This window comes from Oryx dammah, unplaced genomic scaffold (genome assembly GCF_014754425.2).
Source record: "Oryx dammah isolate SB20612 unplaced genomic scaffold, SCBI_Odam_1.1 HiC_scaffold_28, whole genome shotgun sequence".
Classification (NCBI taxonomy): domain Eukaryota; kingdom Metazoa; phylum Chordata; class Mammalia; order Artiodactyla; family Bovidae; genus Oryx; species Oryx dammah.
This window is the reverse complement of record NW_024070212.1, coordinates 22,731,526-22,744,096: the sequence shown is the minus strand read 5'-3', so window position 1 is coordinate 22,744,096 and position 12,571 is coordinate 22,731,526. Positions and strand designations below refer to the sequence as shown.

Below are 12,571 nucleotides of genomic sequence, written 5' to 3'. Positions count from 1 at the left end.
GTTTCCTGGCGGAGTGTTCACAAAAACGTCTGAATAAAAAACAACCCCCTCTCCAAATCAAGCTTTCCATCTGTCTTAAAGCAAATGTCCTTAAAAAGAGAGTATATAAGGAAGGATTTGTTAATTTCTATAAGAAAGGGACAAAGTCCTATAAAATTTCAAAATGGGAGCAGTCATTTCCAGCTTAAGAACAGTTTTCCATACTTGAGTTTTATTTTTGTTGTTTGCTTGTTTTTTATTTTAAAGAATCACCACTCTTTAAAGATTGATGGGTACATACATATTAAAATGGGAAGAAAGGTTTTTACAAGGAGAGATAGTGACATTAACAAAGAAGTCAAAGGAAATAGCTCTGAGCAAACTTGGAAATTCTATTAACTCCAGGGCAGGGGATCCATGTAGGTAGGACAGCAATGACCTGGAGAAGTGTTTTGGATCTGGACTGTGAAAGGAAGGTCGGAATGTGGGGTTCTAAGGAGCCTAAACTTTATGAGAAGCCCTCAAAGATTTCTGAACAAGGGAACAACATCATTAGCACACTGCTTTGGGGAGGTTAATCTGGTGAGATTGACCCTTACAGCAGAAAGTGAAGAGGAAATAAAAAGCCTCTTGATGAAAGTGAAAGAGTAGAGTGAAAAGTTGGCTTAAAGCTCAACATTCAGAAAACGAAGATCATGGCATCTGGTCCCATCACTTCATGGCAAATACATGGGGAAACAGTGGAAACAGTGTCAGGCTTTTTTTTTTTTTTAGGCTTCAAAATCACTGCAGATGGTGACTGCAGCCATGAAATTAAAAGACGCTTACTCCTTGGAAGGAAAGTTATGACCAACCTAGAGAGCATATTCAAAAGCAGACATTACTTTGCCAACAAAGGTCCATCTAGTCAAAGCTATGGTTTTCCAGTGGTCATGTATGGATGTGAGAGTTGGACTGTGAAGAAAGCTGAGCACCGAAGAACTGATGCTTTTGAACTGTGGTGTTGGAGAAGACTCTTGAGAGTCCCTTGGACTGCAAGGAGATCCAACCAGTCCATCCTAAAGGAGATCAGTCCTGGGTGTTCATTGGAAGGAATGATGCTGAAGCTGAAACTCCAATACTTTGGCCACCTCATGAGAAGAGTTGACTCATTGGAAAAGACTCTGATGCTGGGAGGGATTGGGGGCAGGAGGAGAAGGGGATGACAGAGGATGAGATGGCTGGATGGCATCACGGACTCGATGGACATGAGTTTGGGTGAACTCTGGGAGTTGGTGATAGACAGGGAGGCCTGGCGTGCTGCAATTCATGGGGTCACAAAGAGTCGGACACAACTGAGCAACTGAACTGAACTGAAGAGGAAGGATAGTGTGGAGATGAGAAGAATCACAAGGTTCTTAAGATTGGTAAGAGGTAAAAGACAGCAAAGTAGGTGAGAAGAATTATATATTATTGAAGACATAATCATCATAAAGCACAGAGGACCAACCAGTTGCTGGCAAAGGGACTTTACACATATGATAGAATTTTGAATCCACATAAAAGTTTTACCATGTGAGTATTACTATTAATAATTTGCAGATGAGGAACTGAGGTATAGTGAGGTTGCATAACTTGCCTGACATCACACAGTTAGCATGTAGTCTGACTGATCCCGAAAGCCATGTCCCTTCTGCTTTACCACACTTCCTCTTCGTGAGAGGTCAGTCAAGTTTAAGATGACAAGTGTAATGTTTGTATGACTGTTGAGTCTCTAGACACTGGCTTCTCTGGGTTACTGAGTTTCACAGCTTGGCAGCATGGGGGTGCCTGGAAACTTGCCAGCCATAGGAGAAGCCAATATTGCCTGCACAGAAGGAATTTCCTTCACAACCAAGATGGCCAGGTAACCAGTATCCACGGAGGGCCAACCTGGCTCTCTCCCCAGAACTGGCAAGGGCTCCACGTCATCTGGCCCTTAACATCTCCCTTGGGACTCCACCTTCACGCTGCACACTTACCCCCAACCCAAGAGGCTCTTTTCTCTTCCAGTAAATTTATGAACTGGCTGCCCAGACCATTCTCCCCCTGGGAGGACAGGAATCCAAATCAGGGATTTAAGTAAACAGCTCCATTTCCCTTCACAATTACATTCTCCTGCTCCTCAAAAGGGGCTCAAACTATTAGAGTAAAGAATGAGGCTGAATGAATATAAAATAGAATGGTCCATGCAAAGTCTCTATTCATAGGAGTTATAAGGAAATGTTCATGAGAAGCCCTTTGTCTGGTGTATAAAATAAATTCTATTCAATGTTGCTATTTGTGAAGCCTCAACAGCATCCCAACTAATGCACTAATTAGTAATAACACTTCAATTCAATTCATAACAGACTCTACTAAGAACTTTTTGGAATGAGAATCTTTTAGAATAAAATTCTTACTTATTCCTTGTAGAAATGCCCCACAACACTAATTACTTTAATCTCACCTGTCTTCTCACTTTGCACCTCTGTTATTTTTGAAGAAAGTATTCTAGTCATAAATCCCAACTAGACCCTAGATAGTGGTCCCCTGGCCATCCATAAGCTTCAGCACTCACCACTTCCCCTCTGCCTGCAGGGCTGTGCACAGGTTGACCTTGCAGCTATAGACTGTGTATAAACACAACTTCCTACATGCACCTAGGGACTTATGTGTTAAAAGCCCTTATTTTACACAGGGTAATCCTAGTGGCAGTAGCCAAAGAGAGACACGGAGATAAATTTATAAGACAGATTTGCTCCTTTCTCATAACTCATTGAGCCAAACAAGACTGTAAGTTCAGCAACAACAGAGGATGATTTATAATTTCTACTCTGCATGTTATCATGGCAAGATATATAAGTGACTTTCACAGAAGAGATTTAAAAGTTTGCATAGCAGTTATCAGTGTATTAACACGGGTAATTTGCTTCAGAATTTAACGTCTTTTAATACACTTAGTACACAGAATTTGGAATCAGTACTGCCTAGGGTTACCATCTTGGCTCTGATACTTGCTATGTGACCTTGAGTTATTTAACCTCTCAGTAGCTTCATCTGTAAAATGAGGCTAATATTAACAATGACCTCATTGCATTGTTAGGATTAAACAAGCTAATGCATGTCAAGTGCTTCAAACAATGTATGGTACATGGTAAACACTCAATAAAAGTATGCTGGTATCATTTCCCTTCTTATCATATTCTGTAATAACTGAAATGATCACAGTCCATTCAGACCAGGGTCCCAAAATGAATTAAACATTGAATTAATTTTAGTACAAATAAGAAAATAATATCTATTGAACTAAAACTTTAAAGGATACTGACATTTACTTATTTAATTCATCATCATTACAGAACTGGTAAAAAAAATAAATAAATTCAAGGGCCAAGCACAATTCTGAACATTCTATGCTCTAGAAACATGTATATCTAGAGTGAACAAAGTGTTTCCAAGAAGAAACAAAGGACAAGCATAGAAGAGCTGTGTGGCTTTTAATAGCCCTACTGCTCAGGAGTTCCCTAACAAAACATTGCATGTTGTCCTCATGATTAAAGGAAAATGTGGGAAGCATTCTGAAAACTACAAAGTGTTATATTAGAGCAGAATATTATTAATGAAAATAACAGATTCCACTTGAAAATTGTTATTTGTGATACACTATGTTATATTATGTTTCTGAAAGCATTGATGAAAAATCTACAATCATTATCCCAAGAACCTTAAACAAGAAGCAGTTAACCAAGGTCATGAGGGGCTCCACCCACAGTGGAGTTACCTGGGACCGTAGAATCTCTCTAGAACACCAGGACAGGAATGCAAAGGAGAAACTGACCTCTCTGTCTGTCTACTGGCTGGTGTCCCAGCCTAGAGGGCAGGGAATGTAAAAGTGGAATGGAGAGAACCTCTATGGGTTAGAAATCAGGCTGGTCAACTGTGCTTTTGAAGAGACAAAAGGGCAGTCAACAATGCAGTTCTTAGCCAACCGGAAGTAGGCTCAATGCGAGGAAGACTGTGCCAAAGAAAAAAGAGAGCTGTAGATGAATTTTGGTAAATGATTACAGGACCATAAACAGTCAGATGATGGGGTGGGATGAACCTAGATATGACCCTGCTTTGCTCAGTAAGCAGTGTAGTTAAGAAAAAGTGTAAGCTTCTGACTGGGAATAAGAGGTAGGGTATGACTTCCCTGGTGGCTGAGACGGTAAAGCGTCTGCCCATAATGTGGGAGATCTGGGTTCAATCCCTGGGTCGGGAAGATCCCCTGGAGAAGGAAATGGCAACCCACTCCAGTACTCTTGCCTGGAAAATTCCGTGGATGGAGGAGGCTGGTAGGCTGTTACAGTCCATGGGGTTGCAAAGAGTCGGACACTTCACTTTCACTGCTAAGAAATGATAGAGTGAGAAAACTGTTAATGCCTGAGCAGGGTTAAATTCAGTCATGCTGGAGTCAATGTATCACCTCTGTGCCTATAAATTATCTTTCTGCATCTCACATGGGCAGAGCAGCTTCTATCGTAAGCCTGTATATTTATCCTGTGGAAATTCAGGAGGAAGGCTTAGGCCTCATGCTGATAGAAGAGAGATTCCTGAACCCCTGATAGGTGGGGGTAAAACAGGATCAAGAGCAGAGCTGAAGAAAGTACTCTTTGGGAGGCGGCTAGCGGCCAAGTGGGATGAGTGGTGAACAACTTGCCTGCCAGTGCAGGAGACACAAGAGATCTGGGCTCGATCCCTGGGTGGGGAAGATCCCCTGGAGGAGGGCATGGCAACCCACTCCAGTATTCTTGCCTGGAGAATCCCATGGACAGAGGAGCCTGGCGGGCTACAATCCACAGGCTCACACAGAGTCAGACACAGCTGAAGCAACGTGGCACGCATGCACAGAGACTACGTTGTGCATAAGCACCTGCATATTATGCAGAAGCAAACTGTGTTTGGATGAAAGAAAGAAGTTAGAAAAGAAAGAAGAAAGGAAAGAAAACTGACTGCTATTATCTCAAGTACTCTCCTAGCTTAAGATAAATAGAACAAAGGTTGCATTTTATTAATAAAATACTTACATATCAACTCATTTATAGAGCAGCTCCTTAAAAATCCACCCACCATATGTGGTCCTAAGCCAACAAACTCACTTGGATATTTAAGGAAGCTGAAGTATTTTTCAAACTTCATCTTAAGAAATCCAAGATACCATGGCACCATCTTAGCAGTCCCTGGCTGTGTGTGGAGGAAAGGTGGTAGACAGGGGTAGGAGGGGCCAAGCAAGTGGGGCCATAGCTACTTTAGTATTTCTTAAATCAGAAAAGTTCTTTTTATTTTTAATTGGAGGATAATTGCTTTACAATGTTGTGCTAGTTTTCGCCATACGACAACGTGACTCAGTCATAAGTATACATATGACCCTTCCTCTTGAATCTTCCTACTCTCCTAGGTTGTCACAGAGCACTGGGTTGAGTCCCCTGTGTTATAACAGCAACTTTCCACTGGCTATCTGTTTCACACATGGTAATGTATATGTTCCAATGCTACTGTCTCAATTTGTCCAACCCTCTGTGTCCTCTGCTCTCTATGTCTCTATTTCTGCCCTTTAGACAGGTTCATCGTTACCATTTTCCCTAGATTCCATATATATTCACTAAGTGAAAGTGAAGTGAAGTCGCTCAGTCGTGTCTGACTCTTTGCAACCCCATGGACTGTAACCTACCAGGCTCCTCTCTTCATGGGATTCTCTAGGCAAGAGTACTGGAGTAGGTTGCCATTTCCTTCTCCAGGGATCTTCCCGACCTAGGAATCGAACCTGGGTCTCCCGCATTCACTAACCCACAGTATTTTTCTCTTTCTGATTCACCTCACTCTGTATAACAGGCTCTAGGTTCATCCACATCACTAGAACTGACTCTAATTCATCCTTTTTATGGCCGAGTAATATTCCATTGTACATATGTACCCCAATTTCTTTATCCATTCATTTGTTGATGGGCACCTAGATTGATTCCATGTCCTAGCTGCTGCAAATAGTAAGCAGTGCTGCAGTGAACATTGTGGTACATGTGTCTTTTTGAATTATGGCTTTCTCAGGGTATATGCCAAGTTGTGGGACTGCTGGGTCATATGGTAGTTTTATTCCTATATTTTTTAAAGAAATCTCCATACTATTCTCCACTGTAGCTGTATCAGTTTACATTTCCACCAACTGTGCAAGACGGTTCCCTCTTCTCCACATCCTCTTCAGCATTTATTATTTGTACATTTTTTGATGATGTCTGTTCTGGCTGGTAGGAGGTGATACCTCATTGTAGTTTTGATTTGCATTTCTCTAATAATGAGCAATGTTGAGCATTGTTGTGTTTATTGGCCATCTGAATGCCTTCTTTGGAGAAATGTCTGTTTAGGTCTTCTCCCATTTTTGATTGAGTTGTTTGTTTTTCTGATATTGAGCTGCATGAGCTGCTTATAGTAATATATTTTGGAGATTAGTCCTTTGTCAATTGCTTCATTTGCGATTATTTTCACCCATTCTGAGAATGCTCTACTTTTATCTGCTTTATCTAAGAGGGATTCATATAGGATTTTATTTGATAAGAGACCACTGGTCAGGTGGGAAGAGCTCAGGAAAGGCTGAGTGGGAATCATGGCTCTGCCATTTACCAGCTCTCTGATGGGAATATTTCCTAACCTCTTCAAACCTTAGTTTCCAGTTTTATAAAATGGATAGAATAATATTTACAGGATTTTTGTGAGATAAATAAGATAAAGCTGTATAGTACATAGCAAGAAAGCTTAGCACATAACAAGCCTTAGCTAAATGTTAGTTCCCTCTCTGAAAGACAGAAGGATATGCATACATACATGCTTAAATATACAAATAGATACATTATATGTGTGTGTGTATGTGTGTGTGTGTGTGTGTGTGTGTGTATAGATATATATAGAAAGAGACTTCCCAGTTGGCGTTAGTGGTAAAGAACCTGCCTGCAAATGCAGGAGATTTAAGAGATGCAGGTTTGATCCCTGAGTTGAGAAGATCCCCTGGAGGAGGGCATGGCAATCCAATCCATTCTCTCTTGCCTGGAGAATCAAATGGACAGAGGAGCCTGACAGGCTACGATCTACAGGGTTGCAAAGAGTGGGACACCACTGAAGCAACTTAGCATGCGCGTGCTCACACACACACACACATCTGCATAAGCCTCCACAGACAGTTCTGTAACCTGTAGACATGCAATAGGTATACTGAGAAAGATTCTGGCAGTCAGCAGCCTCACCCTTCTCAGCATTTTCTGACTGTGGCTGCTATCATAAACGCTCAGCATTGATTCACAAGTTCTCCTCTGTATTTTCAGCAGATACCCTCAGTTTTCATCAGCTACACAAAGAGATTTTTAAAGATTTTTAAATACTATTGTTTTGAATAAACTAAGTCAGTTCACATGGAAAATTAACCTAGGAAGCATTTCAAACAAACGGACTCAGAACTTCCCTGGTGGTCCAGTGGTTAAGAATCTGCCTGCCAATGCAGGGGATACAGGTTTGACCCTTGGTCCAGGAGGATTCCACATGGTGCAGGGTAACTAAACCTGTGCATCCAGAGCCCCATCCTCTGCAACAAGAGAAGCCACGGGCAGCACAGAGAAGAGGAGCCTCTGCTTACCGCAGCTAGAGAAAAGCGCACGCACGTGTAGTTAATGAAGACCCACCACAGCCAAAGAAAAAAAAAAAAGACTCATAGACTGAGCTTAAAAGGACCTTTAGAGTGGATCCACGCAACATCCTGATTTAAGAAAAGCACAGAGAGGAGGTAGCCAAATCAAACTGGCACAGTGAGCAGCTAGCACAATTTCCAGAGGGTCGTAGCAGTCCTGACAGCTTTCCAGGCTGATTAGTTCATGTTGCCGGTTGGACAGACAATGGACAAGGCAGAGAAAAGCTAAAGGGAAGAGTCACCGGGAACACTATCCCAATTTAATGCCATTAAGATCACAGAAATCTCTAACAACAAATACTAATTGCAAAATACGGAATGAAATGCCAACAGTCAATTTTACCATTCTAATTCCATAATTAATTAGCTTTGTGATATTAGGCAAGTTACTTAAATAAAGTCTACTTCTGGATGCTTAAAATAAGGTGTTAATACCTATCTTAAAGCCTCGTTATGAAGTATTCTAGAGGATTCTTGTCTAACCTCAGTCTAATCATGAGAAAAATATCAGACAAACCCAAACTGACAGACATTCTACAAAATAATTAACCAATTCTCTTCAAAAAGGCCAAGGTCATGAAAGACTGAGGAAGTGCCATAGACTGGGGGAGACATGACAGCTAAATGCAATATGGAATCCCGGATTTGATCCCAAACCAGGAGACTAGTGGAAAAATCGGTGAAATTTGAAATTGTCCCATGTTAATTTCTTGGTTTAGGTAAGTATATTATGCAAGATGAAGCTGCTTGGTGAAGCATATTCAGGAACGCTCTGTACTAATTTTGCGACTCTTTATCCCAAATGATTCTTTTTTAATGCTTTTTAAAAAAGAGTGATTTGAAAAAAAAGACTTGTTGTAAGAACTAAACACAAGATCAAAAATCTAATACACTGCCTATTTTTTTTGCAGGCATGATTCCTTCATTGAATAACCATAGGTCACATTTAGTGACCATAAACAGTAGAAACAGTATGGTAATACTGGCCAAATCCAGGATGGGACAGCTAATAAGAAGTGTGCTGTTCAACAGTGATAAAATGTGGACATTTTAGACTTCACCTGAATGATCACAAATATTCTTGCAGAAGTCTACTAACCGTCAATATTTCACTCCTTGCACAATACAATCATAAGTTAGTGCTTAAGTAAGTGTGGATTCTGGGTTTGGTCAAAGATGACAGGCTTAAATTTACCTAATGCCATCAATGTTTAAACATAAAATGTCAGATCTTCATTCCTCTGACTCTGTGACTACTCTCATCTTGTCAGACTTCAGTGGTTTTCTGTCAGGTAACACCTGGCAAAATAAACCACTTTCATATAAATTGTAGACATTCATAATGAGTAAGCCTTGGTACACTATTATTTCTGTTTTCTCTCTAGCTTTCATTTTAAACTTGATTGTACATTTAGCCTTGAAGGGCAAAAGTCTCCTCTTGAGATAACTAAAGGTCCCCAATGCCAAGGTTATTAACCAAGATTTTGCTTTCATAGGAAATCATTAAAACAACCTACGAATCTCAATACTCTGGCAAAGTACTGCCATGGTTCACCCACTTTTGCTTCTCACCTCAGGAAGTAACTGTACAGCCAAAACTAATAAGAAGCAAGTTGCTGTTTCTTACTTGTTGATAGAATCATTCATGTGATAAATATACGTTTCTTTCCATTATATTATAGCCCTGCAAAATAATTTTTGTTTTCTACAAAGGTTATGAGATATCATAAAAGTGTCTAATGCATCTGGTTTAAGAATCCAATTCTTCCTTCACATATTTCTGCATCTGTTCACGAAATCTCTTTGACTTCAAAGGAAGCTTTTCAAGTGAAAAAGAAGATACATACAGGAAAAACGGCCATAAATTTTTCATTTTCTAAAGCCATTTTAATAACTTTTCTAAGGCCATTTTAAATAACAGCACTGTGGGACAAGTACTGTCCCACAAACTCTCCCTCAGAGATCTACAATAGCACAGATGGTATAATGGCTATGCATTCACCTGAAGATTTATGTTTTAAGACTTTTTTCTGGGTCTGAGAGTGGTATCTCTTCAATTTAGAACATGTGAAAACTACAGAAAGCTTAAAGAAGAACACTTAAATCACTTTTAATCCATTATTTAGGAAGACCAAAGAGAAAGCAAAAAAAGTTAAGAACAATTGTTTCCTTCTAGTCCTTTTTCCTGTACATACTTACATAAATATTTATTTGCAAATATAATATTATAATGACACTGTGAATGTAATTTTGTATCTTTTCTCAGTTGGTCTTTCAAAAGACTGCACTAGTCCTTCAAACCATCATTTTTAATGACTGAAAATTATAGGAGGCAGTGGAGAATTTGGAATTTGGAATTAGCAAATACAAACTACTATATATAAAACACATATACAACAAGGTCCTACTGTATAGTATAGGGAACTATATCCCATATGCAGCACTAAACCATAATGGAAAAGAACCTGAAAAAGAATTTTAAAGTTTACATGTAGAATTATGCTTTAAGGAGTGCTCTTTGCTATATTTAATTTGTATTCTACCAAAAGCTAAATTAAAGGTTTGAGAACACTACTTTGGAAAATTTACAACTTGAAACAATCTAGATCAACAGTTGATTAAGATAACTGTGTTCATAAATGCCACTGAAACAAGAGCACAAATTTCCAATTCTATTCTTTAGCGCTTATAATGATTTAATGCCCTAAACTTCCTGGGATAAGCATTAGCAGACTGTAGTTTTTCTTTTCTCTTTGATTCTGTTTCTCATGACATTCACAACTCTTGAGTTTGTTATGAGAGGGAGTTTGAGTCTAAGATTTAGTAACTTTGGATTCACAGGTTTTATTATGCTACTATTACCTAGAAATATAGTATGTAACTATCCTAATCAACTAAATCTCCCCGCACCCTCAGCTTGTGGGATCTTAGTTCTCCCACCACGAATTGAACCCATACCCTCAGCAGTGAAATCTCAGAGTCCTAACCACTGGACTGCCAAGAATTCCCAGTAATCAACCAATTCTGGTACTACAGAATCGAATCTCCAAACTTCAAAGAGAGGGATATTTGCTGTATTTATCTAATTCGCAATCAATTCTTACTTAACTATGCTACCTGCAATTTAAAACATTTAAATAACTGTTTTGATAAATAACTTCCCAGTGTAATATCCTCTATTCTTAGAAGAATCTGGTTAGGCCAATATCTATGAAGAATACTTAAGTACAGAAAGTTAAGTAAACATGGGATGATTAGAAAACTAAGTTGAATTTATATCCGGGTTTTGATAATATCACTGCTTTACTTTGGCTTCGCTATCGTGGAGCCACTCATTTTTCAAAGCGTGAAGTAACAACCATCAGTCTAACCCTTCCTCCACCCATTTTGCTGAAGAAAGGAAGTCCAGAGAGATAAAGGGATTTGTCATGTCACACTTTCTGGTTGGCTCAGATGGTGAAGAATCCGCCTGCAATGCGGGAGCCTTGGGTTCAGTTCCTGGGTTGTGAAGCTACCCTGGAGGAGGGCATGGCAACCCACTCCAATATTCTTGTCTAGAGAATTCCATGGACAGAGGAGCCTGGTAACAGCAGTGCTTTCAGGACAGGACCACACCTTTGGAGAGCTTGCTTAAATTCCTTCATCGAACCTTCTAGATACAGGTCTGCTTCCGGACAATGGGGAGAAATAGAGTGGAAGGTACACTGACATTGCTCAAGTATCGCACTGCCAGAGAGAGGATGCCAAGAGGGTGCACCTCCTTAAACAGTCTAACTACTAATGAGGTGTCTTCTCCAATTTCTTCGCCAGGTCCCTTGGCTTACTGTTAGGGAAAGGAAAGTAAAAACAGCAACATCAGGACTAGGGCAGTGCCGGAAGGACTAGCTCTCTGGTGTCTGACAACGTCACACAGGGAAGAGCTTCCCGGCCTGCCCGGCAGCTGCGGCGCCCAGAGACGAAGGTACTAAGGCCAAGTGGGCAAGCGGCGGCGCGCTCCTCCCACCAGGGGCGCGTTACGTCACGCGTATCCTTGCAACGTCGTCACGCTCCGAGTAGGAAAGCAGTCTTCGGAGAATCAACCTTAGGAACGGAAGAGCTCGGTACTCTCTGGAGACAACGGGGAGGGTGAAGCAAAAGGAGGGAGGAAAGAGGGGCGAGAAGGACCTAGAGAGACGGGAAACCGGCGGAAGAAGGGCTAGCATTGGTTACCTGGGGAACGGGAGCAGCGTCGGGTCCTTGATGAAGTGCCCGGATGAAGTTCCAGCACTCACGCGCTTTCCGCATTGAGTGCAGCGCCATCTTGAAAAGGGCGGAGCCGTCTTGCCTTGAGTGACATCTGGTCAGAGGAACTTTCAGATTCGCTGCGCGTTTGCTTGCTGCGCATGCGCCCTTGCTCTCGGGGCGGTCCTCTGAGCTGGTGTCTAGGGGGTACTCCGGCCTTCGCAGAGCAGATGTGGGTTAGGATCCGGATGTGTCTTGACTTTAGTATATGCCATGGAGACCTAGTATTTGCGCAGGTTTCTTGAAGGACGGGATATTAGTAACAGCGTTTTAAACTGGAAGAAAGTCAAAAAGCCTTTCGGATCTTAATCGTCCTGAGGCAAGCTTTTAAGAAGTTTCTCTGGCAGTGGGACTTCCCTAATCCTCTTAGAGGGCCGCAGGTGGTTTTTTGAGACCTATGTGGCCTCGTTAATGCATTTGATCTGCAAACGTTTGCTGAATTCGGCCGTCTGCTAGGTATTGAAAGTGCAAAGACATATCTTGCCTTCAAGTAGTGTATGGGGTAGCAGATAAATGATGCACTGTTTTAGGGGTTACAAAAGTAAATGCCAACATTGGGAAAGTGGGATGGTAAAGACTGGTGCTTCAGCCTCCCCTAAAGAA

The 12,571-nt window shown here is 41.0% G+C and overlaps 1 protein-coding gene across 3 annotated transcripts in view; it reads right to left on the bottom strand.

Moving 5' to 3' along the window:
* The window catches only part of WARS2 (tryptophanyl tRNA synthetase 2, mitochondrial), a 97,792-nt gene extending 85,777 nt beyond the window's left edge, over positions 1 to 12,015 (bottom strand). For 2 of the 3 annotated variants that reach the window (XM_040230928.1, XM_040230931.1), the window contains exon 1: positions 11,897 to 12,014. In XM_040230928.1, the coding sequence (XP_040086862.1) occupies positions 11,897 to 11,986 (90 nt within the window). In that variant the 5' untranslated portion in view covers positions 11,987 to 12,014. Of the gene's footprint in view, positions 1 to 11,896 lie in introns of all 3 variants that reach the window. The other variant, XM_040230930.1, reaches the window with a different exon arrangement.
* Between the last annotated feature and the right edge of the window lie 556 nt (positions 12,016 to 12,571).